General features: G+C 42.0%; 1 protein-coding gene across 3 annotated transcripts in view; it reads left to right on the top strand.

Annotated features, from left to right (window-relative positions):
• The window catches only part of LOC126458540 (serpin B8-like), a 206,324-nt gene that overhangs the window by 111,870 nt on the left and 67,520 nt on the right, over positions 1-26,934 (top strand). Inside the window, exons 1-3 of one of the 3 annotated variants that reach the window (XM_050095653.1) lie at positions 3,458-3,517; positions 14,929-15,018; positions 25,531-25,710. The exons of 1 other annotated variant lie outside the window; for it this stretch is intronic. In XM_050095653.1, the coding sequence (XP_049951610.1) occupies positions 14,941-15,018; positions 25,531-25,710 (258 nt within the window). In that variant the 5' untranslated portion in view covers positions 3,458-3,517; positions 14,929-14,940. Of the gene's footprint in view, positions 1-3,457; positions 3,518-14,928; positions 15,019-25,530; positions 25,711-26,934 lie in introns of those variants that run through there. One more of the 3 variants, XM_050095656.1, reaches the window with a different exon arrangement.

The raw sequence follows: 26,934 nt of genomic DNA, 5'->3' as shown, positions 1-26,934 counted from the left end.
TAGTAAGCGGGTTTTTAGGTATTACAGTATGATCCACCGCATATGACTGTGATCTTCTGCGTTCAGAAGCTCCTGATCTGCTGCTTTGACCCAACTGTTGGTGGCATACGTTGCACAAACTCTGACCGTGGAATACACAAGGCGCTCTGCAGCAAAACATGAGTACCTGGTACACCATTCCCTTTAAGAAAACTGTTGACAGTGAGCCGGAGCTAGAGAATATGTTGCATGTCTTTTACCTTCTCTTTGTTGGGCTTGCACCATCGCAGTACAGCTTTGTCTATGAAAGATATAAAATCACTATAAGCGTCTATGACCATTGTCACGCGTCAGTGTAATTGTCCGGGCAATTATATTGAGCAATGCTGTTTTGTCATAACCTAAATTCAAGCTCTGTACCTATTTGATGATTCAGATACATTTGTAGCGATTTCTTGGACTATCCATTTTCTGCTCTATCTAGAGCAATAGATGGTCCTTCGGCACGTATTACTTCATTCAAATTAGTCTCTTTAGTAGTCTCCAAATCGACAGTTGCCATTTGAATACTGCGTGTTGACGTGCTCCAGTTTCCTCACAAAACTATTTGTATTTGCTCCTGTTGTAGAAACGAAGTGGAATCGGTTCGTGGATCCGCCAGATATCCCCAAAATTCCTTATAAGGTGTAAGAGGTCCGAGCAGATGTAATTTCAATGTATTGCTCATGCGCTGCCTGCAATAGGCAAGGTATGAGAGAATCTCTGACCAGAGAGCAGTGTTGACTGTAGTAGGAACTGTGTAGCTGTAGCAGCAAGTTGTTGCTAGTCTGCAGTCTGCTCTGGTCTGGTCTGGTGTATCGTGTTGGCTGGCCCGGTCGCGGTGCAGCGGTGCCGGAGCCTGAGTATTATTGTATAAGGTAAAAAGCAGCCTCGCGCATATGTAGTAATGTTATCTCAAGTCGCATGTAAATGTTTTAAAACTCTCGTAATAATAATCTTCCTCATAAAAAGTAACTTTTAACAACCATTCATTTCAATTTAAAGAATTAACTAATTTCTCCCATCCATGATCATCCCGATTATTGCAATAGAAAAATCAGTTGCTCCCTTTCATAAATGACAGATAGGTCGGCCAGCATTGCACAGAGCTGTGCCGGAAAAATTTATTGTAAGAGCAGATATATCCGGCGACTTCATTGAGGTAAGAATTTTTCCTTTTTTTTATTCAGTATGATCTTTCAGGGCCATGACGCAGCACTGCTGTCGTCCAAAATTTACCAGGTTAAATTCACAGTGAATTACTGAAAAGTCATAAGTGAGCGACAATTTAATTGAGAGGTTAGTTACATTGTTTTATTACCAGGTTACTGAATTTATTTTTTTATTGGGACGTTACACTGAATGTGAACGACATAATTATAATTTTTACTGTTGAGAGGTTTAGGAATTTTTCTGTTTTGAGGTTACGCTAAATGTGAATGAATTTTGAGCTTAGATCAAATTGGAAAGAATTTTGTGGGGAGGTTACACTGAATGAAGATATTTATTTATATTATTTATTTTAAATTGTTGTGAGGAGGTTACAACGGACGTTACGCTTAGAGGATTACTCACAGACTTTTGAAACACGTGCGTTGTACTTTGTTTCCTCGTCTAAATAAAGCACTAAAACTCGGTTTATCAATTTTTTACAAACAGAACACTATCTAATACAAGGATATCTGCTCTTCTTTGCAGTCGTACTTAATTTATTGCTTCCCGGGTTCGATTCCCGGCGGGGTCAGGGATTTTCTCTGCCTCGTGATGGCTGGGTGTTGTGTGCTGTCCTTAGGTTAGTTAGGTTTAAGTAGTTCTAAGTTCTAGGGGACTGATGACCATAGATGTTAAGTCCCATAGTGCTCAGAGCCATTTGAACCATTTTAATTTATTGCTTTTACTTTATTGATATATCATCGGTAAAGCCGGCCGCGGTGGCCGAGCGGTTCTAGGCGCTACTGTCTGGAACCGCGCGACCGCTACGGTCGAAGATTCGAATCCTGCCTCGGGCATGGATGTGTGTGATGTCCTTAGGTTAGTTAGGTTTAAGTAGTTCTAAGTTCTAAGAGACTGATGACCTCCGAAGTGAAGTCCCATAGTGCTCATAGCCATTTGAACCATTTTTTTTTCATCCGTTAAGCTACGTTACACTTCTGCTCTGTCTGAAGTCAAGCTTTTCCTTAAACGAATATGGGCTTTGATCATGAAATTACACAAGTGACCATTGTACACACTATCATTTCCAGTACTGGTTCAACCACTTCATCCCAACAGACGACACCATAGGAAGATCCCTTATGGCATCCTTTACTTATCTCTCGTTTGTCTGTGGTATGGGGAGATGGTACGTCACTGATGTGGCATTATAGTATGAGAATTTATAGAAACGTGTAGATATCTTCAACTGTTTAAACCTCGCAAAAAATGAGAGCCACCAGTGATTATCAAACGCTCCTGTGTTGTCTATCATGATAGTTACAGAATATTTGTTTTCGCTATGATTAAGAAATACAATAGCATACAGGCATCAGTTAAAAATACAACTGTGCTGTTCATAATGGCCTTATTTTGTCAGTGCAAGAGTGTCAAAAAAGTAACTGACAAGTTTCAATGGAATCGTTGAAAAAATGAAAGGGGTTGAGCATCGTAGAGAACGTCGCTCTCATTATTCTGAAAGACGGCAACTTGTGTCTCACGCAATGACCACGATATGAAACTAAAAACGTAAACATGAGCTGTAAAAATATTAGTATCGTCAATGGTTCTTTTCGCAGATCATTCCCCAATTGGAACAGGAAGGCGGTAAATTATTACAGTACGCGTGCCCTTCGCCACACACCGAACAGTGATTAGGGAGTGTGATGTAAGCGTATGTGTGCACGTACCAAATACACGCAATAGAGGCGTTCACGTGAATTCTATGATGGTCCTCGTGTTGCAAGCTTAGGATAATAATAGGTACAACGAGAAAAAGGCGCAAAGAAGAATAATTATTGTTTCTCTTCGATCAGTGCTTTTGGAGAAGCGAGGACGGCTGTTCAGCACCATCAAAAGTTTTCGGGCTAGCGGTCAGTGCTCCTTACGCAACATTAACTGACTTTCTTTTTTTTCTCTAGTGGATGTGTGTGTGTGTGTGTGTGTGTGTGTGTGTGTGCGTACGTGAAAGAGAGCGAGAGAGAGAGAGATTGAGTGAGTGAGAGAGAGAGAGAGAGAGAGAGAGAGAGAGAGAGAGAGTGGGGGGGGGGGGGGGGGCAGAGATCGGTACCGCGAAATACCTGTTGTGAGCAGGATGACGCTACGATATAAAAAACGCTGTACCACTCAGCATCAGCGACTTTAAGGAAACTACACATGTAATTTGTTGCGCATTACGTCAGTAGCTTGTTCTGGAAAAGACGAAAAAAGGTTCCGCCAGGTCCTTGAAATAGCATCTCGGTCTCCACACGCTCTTCAGTTGGCTGGCATCACGACAGAGACTGTGTTGTATCTTGACTCCAATTGAGTAAGTACAACGACTATCGACACTAGGAGTCTAGTAGCAAATTCGAATTTCATAACGTTGGTCGTATTTGAAAAGTCTGTTATCCGAAAACTCTGGAGCCAAATGAACTGTTAATACGTTCAAAATAACCATTATTCATCTCATACGATGTAAGCATGATGGTACTCTCATTTTTATTGTTCGATCAAGCAAAGTATATGCTTGGATGGACAAAGCTGCTTTTACATCTGTTTGAGGTGCAGTACCTCCATCGTGTATTTTTGTCTATTTTTTGTGTTACTTCTCTGGAGAGGATACAGAAATCGGATTGTGAAAATTCCTGATTTTTATTTGATTCATAATTTGTCCCCTGAATCAAAACAGGGCATTGTTCTATTCACATAACTGAGAATTCGTTTCGTCTTGGTCTAGTTATAAGTGCGCCAATAGCAAGACATGTGTCAGGTTACAGATTCACTACATACAACCAATATAAAAAAAGATGTTAAAGACGAGCCAGTGTAACAAGCCCATCTACGGTAGTGGTTGGTACAAACAATAGGTCAGACTGATTTCAACTTGATGGCGACGGATTTTCTTCTGTAAGCGAAGTCTTCCATATTTAAGCACTGACCTCGCATTTTGAATTAACCGTTCGGCTATCTAGACTTAAGTATTCAGGGTGTGTCTAAATTATTTGAAGAGATTATTGGGTTGGTTTCTTGAAGAAAATGGAAATCTCTTTCCAAACAGCTGTGGTGTCACTTGCGTGTAAATACGTGACGTTAAACTCTTTCTTTCTCGCACAAAGAAAAGTGTGATGGAGTCATCAATGATCAAAAAGCTATCTACGCTTCATATTTTAAGTGCCTAGTCCAATTGCATTAGAATAATTTCAGTAAAATGGGTAGAAGAGAGCTTCTTTTGACTTACGAGTACATCGTTAGTAAATCGACTATGCATACAGACGCAGTGTTCAGCTGCTTGAAGTACAGAGAACTAAGCGAAGTCATGTGAAATACAATGAATGTTTCAAATAACATGAGTAAAACCTTTTCTATAATGTTATAGTGAATCTTCACTAGAGATAGCTAATTAGAATGTAGCATTATACAATCTGTATTCGTCTTTGGTATACGTACAAAACAGTCGTATGGTAAATTCGAATTCAGTAACGGTAGGAAGATGGCCCTTAATTTTACTTGAGAATCATGGAAAGACATAATACAAGGGATTGTGGGAGACTTTCTACCCTTGTAAAACTTGCGAATTGGGTAGAAAAGGCGGGGTGGATTGCGAAATACGGTTCACATATAGGCTTCCATTTCCGACTTGCCGTGTTCGTGCAGAATTACAGTTTTGTCTCAAATGCTAATATCCTTGAAAGTGTCGCTTCGACAGTATAAAAGGGATTGGGGTGAGATAGTAGGCATATCATTCCTGTTTCTCTCCAGCAGCGAATAGAGTAGCTAGATAAATCCACCGGGTAGAAAATGGCTTGTGGGACGTGAATATGAGAACAGTCATTTATACCAAAGGGATATTATTTAATGATTGTCTTCGTTTTGACATTTTTCGAATCATTGAGTTACATACGTTTTCTGTCAGTTTTGATGTGTGCGGAAAGGTTATTGCCGAGAAAATACGCTGTCATCACAGGTGATTTAAACGAGAAAACAGTAGTTCGATGACAAAGTCTTGCTTAACTTCTTCATCCGTGAGCTTAGACTGTGTGAAAAGTTTATATTGATGGTCAGTGCATTGTTCTGGGACAAATAAGACTAAAATAATAAATTTAAAAAGAATGTCGTGAGTCACCAAAATTTTAGAACATTTTCAAAGTGAATATCATTTACGTTAGTAAATTAGAGAAATCACTTACTCGGTGGAGTAGGGTACATCAGCGTATGACAGCATGTTATAAGCATATTCTAGTCCAAAATTACGAAAAAGAAACTAAAATTACATTTATTTGACGAATAAATGCTGACACTGCGATACACAGCTGTCTCTAGTCCTGCTGGGACTTGCAGAAGCCAAGACAAGTGATGCACTGAAAGCACATGCTGTAAAGTGTATGGTAGAACAAGGCACCACGAGGTTGGTTTGTTTTCTGAGCAGGCAAAACATTAAAAAATTGGATGCAGTATGTATGCTACATTAAGAAAGAGGAGGATAGTCACGGTAAGTGCTTTGCTATTAAATACACCAAGAAGATTATTAGAAATTATGTAACTCTGCAGACTTCGTGAGCGTTGTCTTTTAAGGCAAATGTTTTTGGATTCTAGATCGCGTCATATCACACTTCATGGTCGACGTTTCGACCCCTCTGCTGGGATCTCACTCAGCGTCTTCTAGTGTCCATGCATAACGAAGTGTTTCAGCTAACCGTGAACGCTAAAAGATCCTGAAGATGATTCGAGCAATGAGGCCGAAACGTCGGTCATGTGGATGACACTGGAGTGTGGCATGACAAGATTTACGTAACATACTAGATGACTTTACCTTCAGTTATTAGAAACCATCAAATCTCTTTTGGAGTATCAGCGTCAATGTCTTAGTCTGATCCTTCCAAGTGCCAGGAGCTTCGTGAATGTAACTTGGATTTTTCAATCGGTAAGAACATTCTCCGCGATAGACAGTGCTTCCGTGACGGCCCAGCACACAGTTATGTCTCACTCCGCTGCAAAATGAAATGTTCAGTGCGGTAACAACCGTGACTAACACTTATCTCCGATACATTTTCTCACGCGGTTGCTATCCAGTTAAGTGCGCGAGGGAATTTTCGTATGTAAGGAAAGGAAATTCCCGGTTTTGACTTATGTTCGGCTGTTCACTTTTAATTTGTTACGTAGTTTAAGGAAGGAACTATTCCGCCATTTGTCTAAGAGCTCTTTTGAGCTCTGTAGAAAAGGTAATCAAATGACCTTTCAGTTTGAAATCACTTACTGCAACTGTAATTATGTAATGCATTTGGAGGCTAGTTTACAAATATCAGCCCCTTGATTGCATTATAATACTTATATTGCAGACATTTCAGTTACAATTTATCAGTTTCACAATTTATGAAGGTGAGCAGATCTTATGTGCCAGATAACAGGATGATTGCTTGCCATTTTCTTGCGCAGGAGTATCGTATAGACGAATTGTTTGACCGTGGCACTTAAGTGTGGAAGAAGGAAGGAAGGAATTTCAGGGTTTAGCATCCCGTCGACATCGAGGTCATTAGAGACGGAGCACAAGCTCGGATTGAGTCGTGTGGGGAAGGATATCGGCCGGGCCGTTGTAATAGAACCATCCCGGCATTTGCTCTTCGTACCTGAATCCTCTCGCACTTCTACGTACTGGGGTCAGCCAGCATCTACAATGACCGTCCCAACATTGATTTCGGTTTTCCGTGATTTCAGCGGAGATGTCCGAGCAGGCTGTAGTAATACGTCGTTGCCTGTCGTCCAGAGTAGTTGGTATATCGTTGTATGCAGCGTCTTTCAGCTTTACCCCCAGAAAAAAGTCTACCGGCGTCACATTTGCGAAACTTGCCAGCCGGTACAGGTCCTCTCCGCCAAATCCAACGATTTGGAAACAATTCGTGAAGACATGCTTCGTGCACTGTGGGCTGGACAGCCATCGTGTTGGTACCAGAGGTTCCTCCTAGTCTGCAGAGGAAAGACTCCTAGCATCCGTGGAAGATGGTCTGTTAGGAGGCTGTGATACTTGTGCGTGTTCAGTGTTCAGTGTATCAAAAACAGGCCTATGAGTTGATGGTTCACCATCCAACAACACACGTTTACACTCTACGGACTCTGGCGCTCCACCTGACAAAGCCAGCGTGAACTGTCAACAGACCAATAGTGGATGTTTCGGCTGTTTACTTGACCATGTTGGTAAATGTAGCTTCATCACTAAACGAGACACGTGATACATCTGGTGTATCCTGTCTTAACGTCCATGTACAGAAATTAACATGATTCTCATAATCGTTTCCATGAAGCTCTTGATGCAGAGAGATGTGATAGGAATGGAACTTATATCGATGGAGAATGCGTAGAACACTTGCTTAAATAGTGCCAGTTCTTCGTACGATTGCGCAGGAATTTATGTGGGGATCAACTGCAACAGCAGCAAGAACATTAATGTGCCCCTCTTCCATCGTTACTTGTTCCCTTCCGTCACATTATCTAGGTGTTACACTACCACTGTCACGTAACAGATCGAATAGGTTCATAAATGACTGCTCAGATGGTTGATTCCAGTCGTAATAACTGACGGAAAGTCATCGGGTAATACGGAAATAATATATGTCTTTTCCGAAGAAAGTGTTATAGGGTCTCTGTTGTTCTTGATCTACATCAACGATATAAGAGACAATCTGAGCAGTTCTCTTAGATAGTTTGCAGATGATGCCGTCATTGACAGTCGTGTAAGCCAACAGTAGTCAAAACGAATTAAAAAATGATTTAGACGAGATACCAGTGTGGTGTAAAAACTGGCAATTGATTCTAAATCATGAAAAGTGTGAAGCCATCCATATGAACACTAAAAGGAACCTCTAAATTTCAGTTGCACGATACATAACACAAATCTAAAGGCTGTAAACTCAACTAAATACTTAGCGGTTATAGTTACGAATAACTTAAATTGTAACCATCAGGTTACCTTCCGTTAGGAAAGTAGGTGCACTCAGCGACTGTTATGTAATTTATAAATGATAGAGCGTAGCAATCAGTCTTTTTTTTTTTTTTGCAGCTTTTATTACGCAAATCCAGATTTCGGCTAGTGCCTAGCCATTATCAATGCACTATTTTTTAATCCCGATGCATGTTAGTTCCCTGTTGATCGGGCGTCAGTCACAGTTCTTTGAATACTCTAGAATACTCAGGGAACTAACATGCATCGAGATTAAAGAAATAGTACATTGACTATGGCTAGGCACTAGCCTAAATCTGAATTTGCGTAATAAAACCTGCAAAAAAAAAAAAAAAAGAAAAAAAAAGAGGACGACTGATTGCTGCGCTCTGTCATTTATAAATTAACTTGTAACGTTCACATCGATAAAGCTATGGGGAAAGCAAACCAAAGACTGCGATTTATTGGGAGAACACTTAGAAATTGTAACAGGTTTACTAAAGAGATTCCTTACACTACGCTTGTCCGCCCTCTTCGGGAGTACTGCTGCGCGATTTGGGATCCGCCTTATATAGGATAGACAGAGGACATCAAAAACGTTCAAAGAAGGGCAACTCGTTCTGTATTATCGCGAAATAGCGCAGAGAGTGCGACGGATCTGATATACGAATTGGGGTGGCAGTCATTAATACAAAGGCGTTTTTCGCCGAGGCAGGACTTGCTCATGAAATTTCAATCGCCAAATTTCAATTCAGAGTGTGAAAATATTTTTTTGGCACCCACCTATATATGGAAAAATGACCATCATAATAAAATAAGGGAAATCAGAGTTCACACGGAAAAATTTCTGCTCGATTTTCCCGCACGCTGAGCCGTTGTGACCGAGCGGTTCTAGGCGCTTCAGTCCGGAACCGCGCTGCTGCTACAGTCGCAGGTTCGAATCCTGCCTGCCGGCCGGTGTGGCCGTGCGGTTAAAGGCGCTTCAGTCTGGAACCGCGTGACCGCTACGGTCGCAGGTTCGAATCCTGCCTCGGGCATGGATGTGTGTGATGTCCTTAGGTTAGTTAGGTTTAATTAGTTCTAAGTTCTAGGCGACTGATGACCTCAGAAGTTAAGTCGCATAGTGCTTAGAGCCATTTGAACCATTTTTGAATCCTGCCTCGGGCATGGATGTGTGTGATGTCCTCAGGTTGGTTAGGTTTAAGTAGTTCTAAGTCTAGGGGACTGATGAAATGGCTCTGAGCACTATGGGATCTAACAGCTGAGGTCATTAGTCGCCTAGAACTTAGAACTACTTAAACCTAACTAACCTAAGGACATCACACACACATCCCTGCCCGAGGCAGCATTCGAATCTGCGACCGCAGCGGTCGCGCGGTTCCAGACTGCAGCGCCTAGAACCCCTCGGCCACAGCGGCCGGCGGGGTTGATGACCTCAGATGTTAAGTCCCACAGTGCTTAGAGCCACTTGAAACATTTTGAACCTGCGCGCTGTTCGTGAGTGGAACGGCACAGAAGTAGCTGAAATGTGGTTCGCTAGGCAATTAATTGTGAATTGCAGACTAATCATGTAGATGTAGATGTCATACACTCTCCGTACACCAATGTCACCTTTTTCTGCAATGGTAAGTGCCGTCGTCCTCTCACGAACTACTGCTTGGACTGTCATGCGCTAACTACTAGCAAGTCGCAATGCACTCAAGAAACACACAAGCACACTGTAAGCAAACATAACAGTATTGTCCCAGCAACTACACAGGTTGAATGGTACAAACAAGTTTCGGTGTGGAGATTTTTCAACACATCGTACCTCGTAAACGATAAGCACTAGAATCATACGCACTAGACTCCTGCAACAAACACCACTGACATTCTACTTAAGCCTGCTTTAAGTTTTCTAGTGTCAGTAGGCATTGTCCCGTTGAAAATGTGTATGTTTGCAGAAAAAAGTATTTTTAGAAAACCGCACATCAATAGCACTTCCATTTCCGTAAGATTTGCCGTGCAAGTTTTAGGTGATTCGCCTTAAATGAAAAGATGTATAGAGAATTTTGTAGTGTTTCAACGATGTAACTGAAAATGTTTCTACATCTACATCCATACTCCGCAAGCCACCTGACGGTGTGTGGCGGAGGATACCTTGCGTACCTCTATCAATCGGATCTCCCTTCTATTCCAGTCTCGTATTGTTCGTGGAAAGAAGGATTGTCGGTATGCTTCTGTGTGGGCTCTAATCTCTCTGATTTTATCCTCATGGTCTCTTCGCGAGATATACGTAGGAGGGAGGAATATACTGCTTGACTCTTCGGTGAAGGTATGTTCTCGAAACTTTAACAAAAGCCCGTATCGAGCTACTGAGCGTCTCTCCTGCAGAGACTTCCACTGGAGTTTATCTATCATCTCCGTAACGCTTTCGCGATTACTAAATGATCCTGTAACGAAGCGCGCTGCTCTCCGCCGGATCTTCTCTATCTCTTCTATCAACCCTATCTGGTACGGATCCCACACTGGTGAGCAGTATTCAAGCAGTGGGCGAACAAGCGTACTGTAACCCACTGCCTTTGTTTTCGGATTGCATTTCCTTAGGATTCTTCCAATGAATCTCAGTCTGGCATCTGCTTTACCGACGATCAACTTTATATGATCATTCCATTTTAAATCACTCCTATTGCGTACTCCGAGATAATTTATGGAATTAACTGTTTCCAGTTGCTGACCTGCTATTTTGTAGCTAAATGATATGGGATCTATCTTTCTATGTATTCGCAGCACATTACACTTGTCTACATTGAGATTCAATTGCCATTCCCTGCACCATGTGTCAATTCGCTGAAGATCCTCCTGCATTTCAGTACAATTTTCCATTGTTAGAACCTCTCGATACACCACAGCATCATCTGCAAAAAGCCTCAGTGAACTTCCGATGTCCGTTTACATTAAGGCGCAACAGGTATTTCCGTGCAAGTGATTGCCTAACACGCTCAAAACCATCTGGTGTATAAGTAAGGGCTGCGGCATTAGCGAAACGAGGAACCACATCTTCTGGGGTGTCTATCGGTGTCTCGTCCACCAAACACTTTGTCTCCCCTCATAAAAAGACACATGTGAGGGTGTGGCAACGTCTCTAAAATGACGTTCGCCTCAAAGCAGTCTGAACACCGTCTGTGAACATAACTAGCCTTTAAACCTTCATAGACTGCGGGAGGAAGTGACCGTTTTGTCACGTAAAAGAGTGTATCTTTTTGTCTTCCCTCAAAACTCTAAAATGTTGACTACGTAGTAAGGGTCATCAGGCCATTTTTTCTGATGTTTCGGCAGTTATTTACAATTCTGTTTTTCGAAGCTGTGTATGGTGTTGACCCAAACAAATACTGCTCGTCATATGTTAGATGCGACGCCCAGTGGGAATGGAAAACGTCAGAATGTTTATCGTCACATACAAAATGATTTTTAAAGCGAAATTTTAAATGCCCATTCGAAAGAGCAGCGTAATATTCCTTTTACCGATATACATGAACAAGGACAGTAAACAGGAAGAATGACGAGTACCCCAGCAGCGATTGAGTAGCGCTGCTGCATGGTGGTAGCAGTCAGGGAAGAGCAAGGGCGGCACACGAGTCGCATGAAAGATGAGATGAGCGGTATTTGTTTGGCATCATTCCAGCTACAAACTGCGAAAATGAATTGGCAAATATCTGTCGAAACATCAGAGGAAGAGCGCCCGACAAGTCTTGAGAGGCCACCGGTAGACGTATTTGTAATGTTACCAGTGATGCGGTCACCACCAGGCTCCAGAACGGCGTATGTGGGAACATTCTACCAGTACCACAGTGATAATACTACGCCAGCAATAGTCTGGTGCTTAGCTACAGAATTTCGCAGTCGGATAGCCCCTAGCCGGCTTACGAAGCCTTCAGTGTAAATACAATACTGGCCATTAAAATTGCTACACCAAGAAGAAATGCAGATGATAAACGGGTATTCATTGAACAAATATATTATACTAGAACTGGCACGTGATTACATTTTCAAGCAATTTGGGTGCATAGTTACTGAGAAATCAGTACCCAGAACAACCACCTCTGGCCGTAGTAACGGCCTTGATACGCCTGGGCATTGAGTCTAACAGAGCTTCGATGGCGTGTACAGATACAGCTGTCCATGCAGCTTCAACACGATACCACAGATCATCAATAGTAGTGACTGGCGTATTGTGACAAGCCAGTTGCTCGGCCACCATTGAGCAGACGTTCTCAGTTGGTGAGAGATCTGGAGAATGTGCTGGCCAGAGCAGCAATCGAACATTTTCTGTATCCATAAAGGCCCGTACAGGACCTGCTACATGCGGTCGTGCATTATCCTGCTGAAATATAGGGTTTCGCAGGGATCGAATGATGGGTAGAGCCACGGGTCGTAACACATCTGAAATGTTAACGTCCATTGTTCAAAGTGCCGTCAATGCGAACAAGAGGTGACCGAGACGTGTAACCAATGGCACGCCATACCATCACGTCGGGTGATACGCCAGTATGACGACCACGAATACACGCTTCCAATGTGCGTTCACCGCGATGTCGCCAAACACGGATGGGACCATCATGATGCTGTAAACAGAACCTGGATTCAATCGAAAAAACGACGTTTTGCCATTCGCGCACCCAGGTTCGTCGTTGATTACACCATCGCAGGCGCTCCTGTCTGTGATGCAACGTCACGGGTAACCGCAGCCATGGTCTCCGAGCTGATAGTCCATGCTGCTGCAAACGTCGTCGAACTGTTAGTGCAGATGGTTGTTGTAACTGTTAGTGCAGATGGTTGTTGTCTTGCAAACGTCCCCATCTGTTGACTCAGGGATCAAGACATGGCTGCACGATCCGTTACAGCCATCCGGATAAGATGCCTGTCGTCTCGACTGCTAGCTATGAGAGGCCGTTGGGATCCAGCATGGCGTTCCGTATTACCCTCCTGAACCCACCGATTCCGTATTCTGCTAACAGTCATTGGATCTCGACCAACGAGAGCAGCAATGTGGCAATACGATAAAGCGGAATCGCGATGGGCTACAATCCGAACTGTATCAAAGTCGGAAACGTGATGGTACGTATTTCTCCTCCTTACACGAGGCATCACCACAACGTTTCACCAGGCAACGCCGGTCAACTGCTGTTTGTGTATGAGAAATCGGTTAGGAACTTTCCTGATTTCAGCACGTTGTAGGTGTCGCCACCGGCGCCAACCTTGTGTGAATGCTCTGAAAAGCTGATCATTTGCATATCACAGCATCTTCTTCCTGTCGGTTAAATTTCACGCCTGTAGCACGTCATCTTCGTAGTGTAGTAATTTTAATGGGCGGTAGTGCATTACCAACACTGTCAGACCATTATTATTATATTATGGTATTTTTCCGGTAACCATTCGGGACTGCACCAGGATAGGTAGAAAAAATTGTGGTACCCATGGTACCATCTTTTAGGTAGCTAACAGAGTATAGATGTTGCTGCAGATACGTGGCGTAAACAATGGGTATTGTTTTACACTCCTCGCTCTCTCCAGATGTGAAAACATCGATGCTGTTGGTATAAAGTCACTGGACTTGCGTTACGATAAAACAATCCATCGTCTTCAAAATTTAAAGAACCTTTCGTCTTCCGATCATACACAACGGGAGAATTTTTACCAGTGTTATGTTTCTCTAACTGCCAGTCTTTCGTTTGTCTTTTCATTGTTCGAAACAATTATTACAAAGTTGTAGAACAAAAATTTCCGGCCTGACGCAAGCCCTCGCGGTTTATTTCAGACTGTACAGGAGCATTATTTTAATGTCACTGTATCAGCTTAGTAAAAATAACCATATCATTTGTGCATAAAGTGACTCACGTAACTGTTCGAAATTCTGATTGTTCGAGATTCTAACTGTTCGAAATTCCCTGTCCAATTTTAACCATGACAGGCAGGTGGAGGAAAATAGTTTCACGAAATATCCTGTAGATGTTTATCAGTGGGATATTGATCAGCTTACACACAGTTACACATTCTATTGTCTCCATATCAGTAACTGCTGTATGTTTTGAACATAGCTGTTGTTCAACAACAGTGAATGTAAATGAACGATTTGAGAAAATCAGCCACCCAGTGCCAGTATAAAAATTTGTTAACACCCCTTGATCAATGTGTCAGCAACTGTAAAATTGTCTTCTTCAGAAGTAAATGGACGTATTAAGAAAATGTTTTGCATTATTTTGCCACATGTGGGCCGTTTCACAGAATTTTAATTCCGTATGCATTTTTACGTGAAGACTTTTACTTTTAACCCAGCTACAATGGCAATTTTCTTTAACGGATGGTCACACATACCATGTTGGTTGACATGAACTCCTTTGCTCTGAAATTTGTCGTCGCGAATATGTGATTTTACGTCTAGGTAACTTTGTTCATTATTTTTTTATCCAGTGGTTTTGTACATCGTTTACATCTCAATAATTCTTTTCAGCTATAATGTAAAAATTTTCCTCCATAGATCCATGTACTTCTGAAGAAGACAATTTCACAATTATTGAAATCATGGCCAAGGGTAGTTAATTAATATTTGTATCGGAAACTGGTTAACTGCTTTTCTCAAATCATTCCGACAGCGATGCTAAATTTTTATTCTGATTTTTCCAAGTCAAACTGTCTTCAAAATTCGAAGCATGTTTGATCACCGTTCTTTGTATATTGATGAGCCTGTCGTTTTAAAATATGATCTAAGCACATTATGTTTGAACTTATGAGCATAATCTTAAAATTACTGTTCCTTGTCCTTCCAGATTTTCGAAAAAATGCCTGATGGAGATTTCAGTGATGCTCTGCAGACGGTGTCTCGAGCAAACGATCTCTTCACAGCTGACATGTTGAGGGTAAGATTTCACGCAATGTCTCACATTCTTCACTACATTGTACAATGTTATTGTTAGTAATCTACACAATCGCTATGTCTACAGCTACAATCGAAAAGTGACGTATACTGGTTTGGCAGTGAAACGAAAAAGATGATGAAGGTACTTCTTGTGAAGAAGTGTCTTGATAAGTATGTTGTCGCACCACGAACACAGCAAGCGTTGAGTGTATTTGACTCGGTGACATGAGTAATCGACGCACTCAACAAATGTCAGAAAGAAAAGCGTGGCGAAATGTGTGAGTGGTTTTGTGTGCAGGAGGATTGGAGAGGGGTACTCTTGTGGTCTCGTGAAGGGATCAGAATAGCCTAGTGTACGTTTAGCTATTGGCCCGTTTATTCAGTTAAATATAGGCATGATATATCATTGTAATGAAAGATATCCGATATGGTGCAATATACTTACCAAGGTGGCAACTGCATGGAGCAGGAGACGTGTAGGAAAGGGACGCCAATAGTGTAAGATTTTCGTACAATAACTACTTTTATTTTCCAGAGGTCTCCACAAACGAAATTTGGCACATTAAAAACGTATTCCAGTTAATTTAATACTGTTTAAACAGAGTAGTCTGAACCGGCCATTCAATAAAAGAAAATATTTAAAAAGTGTGAGCATAAAAGTTACAGCTGGAACTAGGCAATTACAATTATAGAGAAGTTAAATAAAGTAACACACTTCAGTTACAGCTTTCAATACTTGCTTACTTACAAGGGAACCTCCACATCGCACCCTCCTCAGATTTAGTTATAAGTTGGCACAGTGGATAGGCCTTGAAAAACTGAACACAGACCAATCGAGAAAACAGGAAGAACTTGTCTGGAACTATGAAAAAATAAACAAAATATACAAACTGAGTAATTCATGTGCAAGATAAGCAACATCAAGGACAATGCGAATATAGGAGCGCGGTGGTCCCGTGGTTAGCATGAGCAGCTGCGGAACGAGAGGTCCTTGGTTCAAGTATTCCCACCAGTAAAAAATTTAATTTTTTATTTTCGGACAATTATTACCTGTCCGTCCGTCCGTCCGATGCGGTCACTTTTTTTTGAGTGATTATCACATCCACGAGAAAACCTAAATCGGGCAAGGTAGAAGAATCTTTTTACCCGTTCGCCAAGTGTACAAGTTAGGTGAGTCGACAACATATTCCTGTCATGTGACGCACATGCCGTCACCAGTGTCGTATAGAGTATATCAGACGTGTTTTCCTGTGGAGGAATCGGTTGACCTATGACTTTGTGATCAAAATGTTTTCGGTTCACATTTGAGAGGCACGTCCTTTCGTCTACTAATAGCACGGTTTTGCGGTGTGGTCGCAAAACACAGACACTAAAATTATTACAGTTAACAGAGACGTCAATGAACGAACGGACAGATCATAACTTTGCGAAAATAAAGAAAGAGAACTTTTCACTCCATGGAAGACTTGAACCAAGGACCTTTCGCTCCGCAGCTGCTCACGCTAACCACGGGACCACGGCGCTCCTGAGCTCACTCTCTCGTTTATGTTGCCTATGTTTCTATGGACTATTCAGTTTGTATATTTTGCTTATTTTTTCATAGTTCCACACAAGTTCTTCCCGTTTTCTCGATTGATCTGTGTTCAGTTTTTCAAGGCCTATCCACTGTGCCAACTTATAACTAAATCTGAGGGGGGTGCGATGGGGAGGTTCCTTTGTTAGCAGAACTGATACACAGTCGGGTTTCAAAAGAAATAAAAATTCATAATCAGCTCCTCCACAACAAGAGCACCCATCAACACAACAAATACACTGGGAGTCAAAGAAACTGGTACACCTGTGTAATATCGTGTACGGCCCCTGTGAGCACGCAGAAGAGCCGCAGCACGACTCTTGGCGTGGACTCGACTAATGTCTGAAATAGTGCTGGAGGGAATTGACACCACGAATCCTGCAGGGCTCTCCATAAATCCGTAAGAGTACGAGGGGGTGGAGAGATCTCTTCTGAACAGAATGCTGAATAATGTTCATGTCTGGAGAGTTTGGTGGTCAGAAACTAAGAAGAATATTCCTGGAGAAACTCTGTAGCAATTCTGGACATGTGGGGTGTCCCATTGTCCTGCTGGAATTGCACCAGTCCGTCGGAATGGACACTGGACATGAGTGGATGCAGATCATCAGACAGGATGCTTACGTACGTGTCACCTGTCAGAGTCGTATCTACACGTATCAGGGGTCCCATATCACTCCAACTGCACACTCCCCACACCATTACAGAGCCTCCACCAGCTTGACAGTCCCCTGCTGACATGCAGGGTCCATGGATTCATGAGGTTGACTCCATACTCATACATGTCCATCCGCTCAATACAATTTGAATGGAGACTCGTCCGACCAGGCAACATGAGTCCAGTCATCAACAGTCCAATGTCGGTGTTGACGGGCCCAGGCGAGGTGTAAAGCTTTATGTCGTGCTGTTATCATGGGTACAAGACTGGGCCGTCAGCTCCGAAAGCCCATATCGATGAAGTTTCGTTGAATGGTTCGCATGCTGACACTGTTTGATGACCCAGCACTGAAATCTGCAGCAATTTGCGGAAGCGTTGCACTTCTGTCACGTTGAACGATGCTGTTCAGTCGTCGTAGCCCCGTTCTCGCAGAATATTTCTCCGGCCGCGTCGATCCCGGAGATGTGATGTTTTACCGGATTCCTGATATTCACGGCACACTCATGAAATGGTCGCACGAGACAATCCCCACTTCATATATACCTCGGAGGTGCTGTATCCCATCGCTCGTGCGCGGACTATAACATCACATTCAAACTCACTTAATTCTTGATAACCTGCCACTGTAGCAGCCGTAGCTGATCTAACAACCGCGTCAGACACTTGTTGTGTTATAAGGACATTGCCGACAGCAGCGCAGTATTCTGCCTATTTACATATCTCTGTATTTGAATAGGCATGCCTATAACAATTTCCTTGGCGCTTCAGTGTAAGTTCAGGTCTGTGCAGGTGGTGCGTGCGCCTTACGAGATACGAGTGCCAATGGGTCGCTTGACTACAGTATACAGAAACTGAAGTTAAACACATGCCATACACTTTAATACAGTAAGATATATGTACACTAAAACATGAGATGCTTGCCAGGGATAATTATTATTTAAGCTGTGCTAGGCAGTAAACTGGACTTAATAATCCGGATGTATTATCATCATCAGTTTATGTAACATCAATGCCTAACTGGCTTGTGCTTTATATTACTAGACTTCATGTAATTAACCAGAATACAAACTGGTTTCATCACAATAAAAGCCGTTTTAAATAATGTACAACAGAAATACTGCTTCACTGGCTAATCACATTAATGTGAACATCTGTCATAAGCCTGAATAACCACCTACTGCAGCGCGGGCCGTCGCAAGATGTGCAGGGAGAGAGTCGGTGAAATTCCGGAAGGTGACGACAGGGATGTGAAGCCAGGCCGACTCCAGTGCTGTGGTCTGCTGCTTTTGGTTTCTCAGTTGGGCACCCATGCCATGTACAGCCCCATCGAGATAGTCCCACAGACTCTCGATTGGGTCTAAATCTGGAGAGTTTGGTGACCACGGGAGTACAGTAAGCTCGTCCAGATGCTCTTCTAACCGCGCACGTACAATGCAAGCTGTGTGACACCTTGCACTGTCCTGCCAGTAGGTGCCATTGGCCCAAGGAGGAACATACTGCATGTAGGACATGGTCATCAAACATAGTTGCATAATTGTGCTCATCCTTTGTGCCTTCCAGAATGACGAGATCACACAGGGAATGCCACTTAAACACACCTCAGACCGAAACGCTCCTTCCTCTGGTCTGGATCCTTCTGACGATTGTTGCAGGGTGTTTACTTTCAGGCGTTTCAAGCTGTACACGCCAACAGACAACTGTCTGGTGGAGCATAAAACGTGATTCTTCTGAAAAGGCCAACAGTTACCAAGCAGCGGCCGTCCAGTTACAGCACTGGCGTGCAACGTGCAGCCTTCGTCGTCAGTGAACAGCAGTCAGCATGGGTGCATGAATCGGTGAACAGCAGTCAGCATGGGTGTATGAACCGATGAACAGCAGTCAGCATGGGTGCATGAACCGATGAACAGCAGTCAGCATGGGTGCATGAACCGATGAACAGCAGTCAGCATGGGTGCATCAATCGATGAACAGCAGTCAGCATGGGTGCATCAATCGATGAACAGCAGTCAGCATAGGTGCATCAATCGAAGAACAGCAGTCAGCATGGGTGCATCAATCGGTGAACAGCAGTCAGCATGGGTGCATGAACCGATGAACAGCAGTCAGCATGGGTGTATGAATCAGGCGACTATTACAGACTGAGTACCCCATGTGTCTAGCGTCAACTACCACTAGGCGTTCAAAGTCTGTTAATTCTTCGTCGTGCGGCCATAATCAAGTCGGAAAGCTTTTTACATAAATTACCTAAATGATTTATGTGGCAGCTTCACCAATGCACTGACCTTTTATACCTTGTGTACACGATACTACGGCAACCTGTATACATGCATATCGGTGCCCCACAGGTTTTGTTATCTCAGTGTGTATCTCTGCATTTCTCTTTGGACACCTGTCAATCCTGGAATTGTTTTGGTTTATTACATTGAAATTTGCTGTGATTCCAGTTTCCCTTTCGCTGTTCTAACAGTAGATTTGAATCAAAGAATTCGTAGAATGATTTACCTTCTAAAGTTTTGTTTGATCTATATAGGTATTTTGAAAAATAATATTCCTTAAAGCAGGTGAAGACATCTCGATTTCGAGTATGGGTGACAGGGTAAACACTCTTATTATATGATATTTGCCCAACATCCTATGTTTCTACTGCCAAGCGTTTAATTATAATAAAAATGGACAACCTTGTGACACTTTTAGCTCTTTTTGTAATATAACTTCAAAAATACGCTCTAAGACAAAAAAAGAAAAAGAAAACCCGACGCTCGACGAAGGAATTATCCGAATTAGACGGAAAACGGGAGGTGTGACTTATACGTACAGACAAACAAATGACTACAATTCGAAAAAGATTGGATGATTTATTCAAGAGGAAGAGCTTCACAAATTGCGCAAGTCAATAACTCGTTGGTCAACCTGTGGCCCAATTTCAGTCCAATTCGGATAATTCGTCCATGCTGCGTCTTCTTTTGTCTGAGAGTGTATGCAATGCTACATTTTATTTCTGTACACATGCAATTTTATTATCTTTATCCTTTAATTTTAATCTCGAAGGAAATCAAGTTTTTAAGACCAGTGAGATATTCAGAATTTCGAATATTAATTGTCACAAAGTTATCTCCCCCGCCCCCCCCCCCCCCCCCCTCCACTGAGGACAACATTCAACATTCGAAGACCCTGTCTAAGACAGGGAAAGCAAAGTCATCTGCTAAAAATATAGGCTGACCTATTGTTTTTTATGACATACAGTCATAACTTTGTTACAGATGTAGCAAGTTCTATGAGTTTCGTTTTATCAATAAACAGAAAACATTTGTCACAATGTTTTGCCAATTTAGTGAGATTTATTTTTACAATTTTCTTAAAATCAAAACAATTATAGGCTTATCCTCACAGAAACAAATCAGAATAAAAAATAAGAAAAAATCTTCATTGAGGAAGGTGTTTAGACAAAAGTTTTACACACTTAGTTACACATCTCTTTAGTAGAACTGGTGAAGAAACAGACGGGTGACAACATTTACATTTAACACAGTATATTCTAAGCAAGATAATTAGATCAAACTGTTAGACACTAAACTCAGAAGTTCAGTGGTATAAGAAGAAACAGTTACGACACATTTAATCCAATATTCTGAACAACTGTATATTTAGAAATAAAATTGCAAAGCGAAATAAAACTTTGTCTTTTTACTAGAATATTTAAATATGTCCCTAATTTCACTAATGAGACTTATTTTCTACAATCTCAATCGTCACATTTGTTTCTGCAGCTATATGTGCTGTCACAAAGTTTGCCCTAGGTTCTAGGAAATAATAATTTCTTCGCTTTCTAATCGCTAAATTTTTTTTTTAAATTTACTCCAATATAACGCACTCTACGCAAATAAATTATTTATATCCACTTACCTTCAGTTAGTTACCTCTTCAAATTTATCGACAGTACCAGGAAGTTTCCAAGAAATCTACAAAGACACTTTTCTACCTGCAAACATAGTGGGTTTGTGATCAGCTCAGGCGTAATACATACACTTGTTGCTTCCATCACTAATAGCAGAACTGTGAAAGTGCACACTGCAAAGGAGCTATTTGTAGAATATGCGCCCACATTGCAGCATTTAGAAACGAAAAGCTGCAGCGTGCTGCTGTCACAAACTAATACTCAAGTCTCAAAGCTGCTCATTTTTACGGCACTCCTTTGCAATGTACGAGTATTTCAACACAGCTCAATGATAGAAAAATTTTGAATAACTTTTAAACTCCCCTAAACAGTAACATCCATGTTTAACAATTAGTACACTTCATCCTGTGTTTTTATATTATTACTCAGCGTGTCACAGAAAACGTCTTTGGATAGTAAGTGTTGTACGAGTAATTCTACGGAATTCGTCACACGTCTGATACAAGGCGTTTCATTCTTTTCAATCTTAATTTCACTTATTTTAAGACATTTCTGATGTAACACAAAAGACAGCTGAGGCTAGAAAGTAAAGTTGCTCGCAGTTTTTGCCTTTTTTCGTACTAATCATTTTAATTAACATTTACTATATTAGCTGCCATTGTGTGATTCAATTTATCGATTTTGGTTACATTTTTAGAAATAATGCTTAATATTTATAACATATATTGAAGTCTACACCCACTATTAATTTTCATAATATGTTTGGACGTAATAACTTCCGAGAATTAACTTACTTTTGGACGCTTTTTAAAAACAGCCTTCTAAATCAACTGACCCACATCAGTCGAAATACGAGGCTTGGAACTTTAATAGTGCCAACTATTTATCTACAGCTCATACAAAATAGATACGCGTTTCAAAGTTTTACTGACCTTCAAAGTAGTCACCAGCATTGTGTATAACCCGTTGCCAGAGATGTGGAAGTCGTAGGATACTCTTAGCAGTGCCAGTTGTGTTGACAGTTCGAGCGGCGCGGTATATTGCCCGACGAATTTGCCGTGAAGTGTTTCCTTCAGTTTAGAAATCGAGTGGAACTTACGAGGGCTTAAGTCGGCGGAGTGCAGTACGTAGTATAGCACTTAGCAGCCCCATCAGTCAAACAAATCGGTAACAGCTTGCACTGTACGTCCTTGGGCATTGTCCTGCAAAATGATGGTCAAGTACTGCAGAATGTGTCATCACATCTATCTCTATGCTGTTCATTTTTCGAACACAACCTACAATCCTGCACCCATGACTTTGATTATTAGTGAAAAACGCTACTGCTAGGCCACCTGTGAGTGGTGGCAAATTTCTTATAGCTACAGACAAATAGAAATACACACGTAACCAATATCGCGTGTTATTGTAAACTAGACTAGACATCAAAATGAAAGCAAAGTAAGTCTGTGTCCTATACCGTGTACAAGAAACACAGTACAGTAAGTATGGAGAATTCAGAAATAGAGAGTTGCTTATGAATGGTCACTGAACCTTCTGAAAGTATGTGGACATTACTCGGGAGTGGGTGACCACTACTGGCCTCAGTTATTTTATGTAGCAGTTTTCGTCACGACTTACCTTCTCCTTTAACAATGCAGCATACTGCCATCGCACCGCTGTAGGGTCCTCCTACAGATAGAACTTACCTATCAGCTCCTCTAAAACTGATTTTATCTTCCGAGTAGAAATGTGTTGCAATGGACGTCAAAATGTGCATGGAACTAAAAGCTTGACGATTAATACAGGATTATGAGACCCACTTTATCAGGAAACAGAAGAAAAAATCAGAAAAAGTATTGCGTCACCTACTACCCAGAGTTCAGGAACCTGTACAGAAAATTCGAATAGAGGTCAAAATAAATATCATTTCTGCCGGTTTATTGCTCATGAAAACCACACATTGCATGTTGTACCACCATACAGCGAGACCTTCAGAGGTGGTGGTCCAGATTGCTGTATACACCGGTACCTCTAATAGCCAGTAGCACGTCCGCTTGCATTGACGCATGCCTGTATTCGTCGTGGCATACTATCCACAAGTTCATCAAAGCACTGTTGGTCGAGATTGTCCCTCTCCTCAACGGCGATTCGGCGTAGATCCCTCAGAGTGGTTGGTGTGACACGTCGTCCATAAACAGCCCTTTTCTATCTATCCCAGACATGTTCGATAGGGTTCATGTCTGGAGAACATGCTGGCCACTCTAGTCGAGCGATGTCGTTATCCTGAAGGAAGTCTTTCACAAGATGTCCGCGATGGGGGCGGGAATTGTCGTCCGTGAAGAGGAATGCCTCGCCAATATGCTGCTGATATGGTTTCACTATAGGTCGGAGGATGGTATTCACGTATCGCACACCCGTTAAGGCACCTTCCATGACAATCAGTAGCCTACGTCGGCCCCACACAATACCACCCCAAAACAGCAGGGAACCTCCAGCTTGCTGCATTCGCTGGACAGTGTGTCTCAGGCATTCAGCCTAACCGGATTGCCTCCAAACACGTCACGGACAATTGTCTGGTTGAAGGCAATGCGACACTCATCGGTGAAGAGAACGTGAGGCCAATCCTGAGCGGTCCATTCGGCATGTTGTTGGGCCCATCTGTACCACGCTGCATGGTGTCGTTGTTGCAAAGATGGACTTTGCCTTGTACGTCGGGTGTGAAGTTCCTCATCATGCAGCCTACTGCGTTCAGTTTGAGTCGTAACACGACGTCCTGTGGCTGCACGAAAAGCATTATTCAACGTGGTGGCGTTGCTGTCAGGGTTCCTCCGAGCCATAATCCATAGGTAGCGATCATCCACTGCAGTAGTAGCCCTTGGGCGGCCTGAGCCAGGGATGTCATCGACAGTTCCTGTCTCTCTGTATCTCTACCATGTCCGAACAACATCGCTTTGGTTCATTCCGAGACGCCTCGACACTTCCCTTGTTGAGAGCCCTATCTGGCTCAAAGTAACAATGCGGACGCGATCGAACCACAGTATTGACCGTCTAGGCATGGTTTAACTACAGGAAACACGAGCCGTGTACCTCCTTCCTGGTGGAATGACTGGAAGTGATCGGCTGTCGGACCCCTCCGTGTAATAGGCGCTGCTCGTGCATGGTTGTTTACGTCTTTGGGCTGGTTTAGTTACATCTCTGAACAGTCAAAGGGACTGTGTCTGTGATACAATATCCGCAGTCAGCATCTATCTTCAGGAGTTCTGGGCACCGGGGTGATACAAAACTTTTTTTGATGTGTGTATTTTGCAGCAACTGTGTGGCTGCTGCATTTTTTTAAGCTGTTGTTTTTGGGTCTCATTTGCTTACAAAGACGTGCCACCAAATACACATCGATATAACAAACGTTTATGTTCTAAGTTGTTGAATTTGTAATACTCTGGCTTATGTTACAATAATGGTTTTGTTCACATAACTGTTCAAAATCGGATGTATATCCGAAAATATCCAGCATGATAATAGTAAATATCCATAGCGTTTAAAGATATCACAAATGCCTTTTAAAAAAGTAGTTGTTAGGTGCAAGACGTAGTGTCTACAAAACATGCGAATAACACTTGGTAATTTTGATACCTTTGTTATTACTATAGGGCTTGATGACCAGGAAGTATTGTGAAAAGCTCTTGAGACGTGCACAAAAAAATGTAAGCTGGAAAGACAAGACTTACCATCGTAGATAAAAGTTTAACTAAAAATGCGAAGGGTGTGTATATCATTTCACTGACGCAAATTCTCACATCAAAATAATGGATGTAAGATTGGTAAAGAAAAATTTCACGTATTTTTTGGTGATCTCGAGACGGAATTGCTCCCTGTGACTATTGCACAATACGCCGTCTTGCGAAAGAGGGAGGCGACCCACATCTGCAGTCAGTCCCTGGGCCAGATTGATTGCTGTTGGTCCAAGTCACCAGCCAGGCAGAGTCCCAGACAGGTTTCCACACGTACATGGTAACTGCCAGGTTGGTTTCCCCCCTCTGTCTCACAAACGCAGTCTAAAGACAGTTAACACAAGTTTATATGCTGTGTTTCTCCGCGATTCACATACAGGTAGAAAACGCGAATGTCTTCTCTTTTCGTCAACTGGAGCTGGTGTTAATGACGGACAAACTATGAAGAAAATAAAAAATAGAATGTATGAGCACCAGAAGTCAGTGGTGTCCCGTATAGAGATTTAACAGACAGAAGAAGAAAATATAAATATGTATACACGTCGGGTTCATGTTTCACGTTCTGGATAACATTTAAGCTACTATTCTAGTGCGTCCTTCCAAATCTACGTTTTCACTTCAAAACAAATATTTATATCTACTGAAGATAGCTTGTTAACAACTTGTGTTTTCGTTTGTAGGTATTGGCAGAAGAGCAAGGTAATTTATTCTTCTCACCCTGGAGCATACAGGTAATTCTGGCGCTTGCGTTTCTCGGAGCTGGCGGAAACACAGCCAAGCAGATGGCGAGAGGTCTGCGTCTTCTTGAAGATAAAAATGCCACTGAAGAAGGTTTCAGTGAAATACTGCAACAACTGAAGGTGTAACTTACTGTATTCTAAGTTTCATACAGTCTTGTAAGGTTCTATTTAATAGGAATAGGAAATTTAATTCATTTGGCATCTGAAACTATAGAAATCGCTCGAAGTGACAACTGTCAACAAATTTTCTGAGGGCATCCTAGTCATCTTGTATAGATACTGTGATTGTTGGTCCTATTTGTGCTCCCTGGGACTTATTCACCAGCTTTTGTTGACGTCCGTAGACTGATGATATTGCTTGATGCAGTGTTTCCCAGTTACACGATTCTGCTGCTGCTGCTATTTCACATCATGTTCCTCTTCAGTCTCCCCTTCCAACAAGTTACTAGACTTCTACTCTTTCGATGTATCGTATCTGCAGAATCAATTCTTTCTGTAAACTTTCTCTGTTTTCGTTGTCTATTTCCCTCGCCCTCATTCCTACATCTTCTCTTGATTTCATTTATAAGCAACCTGTATGTATGTTTAGTCCTTTCAATATTCTATCCTCTAGAACTAATACATTTATGGCATCCTAACTTTGTTTGTGTTGTTATTGTGCTGGACAGTCCGAATCAATTATTACTCCCTTATTTATGTTGAAATCATAACGAACTGCCTTCAGTGCTTTCGTTTAAGCCGTTGCTACATTATTTCATCATTAGTATCTCTTTTACTTTATTCTTCTGAATTTAATCCTTCTGGGTGTGATCGAGAGCAATGTACGCTTAGGCCTGCTTAAATGCCGAGTATCGAAGTTTTAAACACCAGCTTCTCACGCTGCAACAGAGTTTTTGTTTTCTTAGTCTTTCAAGTAATTTTAAAGTTCTCGAAACTGTCATAAATTTTTCTCAATTCTTATTTCTATCCTCCATCGCATTTTCACCTTAAATCGCTTTTTACTTTCTTAGTTATCAAATGGTTCAAATGGCTCTGAGCACTATGGGACTTAACAGCTGAGGTCATCAGTTCCCTAGAACTTATAACTACTTAAACCTAACTAACCTAAGGACATCACACACGTCCATGCCCGAGGCAGGATTCGAACCTGCGACCGTAGTGGTCGCGCGGTTCCAGACTGAAGCGCCTAGAACCGCTCGGCCACACGGCCGGCTCTTAATTATACACAACAGAGCACTCTACTGTAATTGTCACACGTATAACTTGGGTAATATACTTTATTAACTCATGTTCTGCTCTTCTCTTTTTCTCTCTAGCAAATTGTCCAGTTGTGAATATTGTGTG

Source organism: Schistocerca serialis, chromosome 2 (assembly GCF_023864345.2).
Source record: "Schistocerca serialis cubense isolate TAMUIC-IGC-003099 chromosome 2, iqSchSeri2.2, whole genome shotgun sequence".
In the NCBI taxonomy this organism is placed as follows: Eukaryota; Metazoa; Arthropoda; class Insecta; order Orthoptera; family Acrididae; genus Schistocerca; species Schistocerca serialis.
This window is presented reverse-complemented; position numbering and strand designations above follow the sequence as displayed.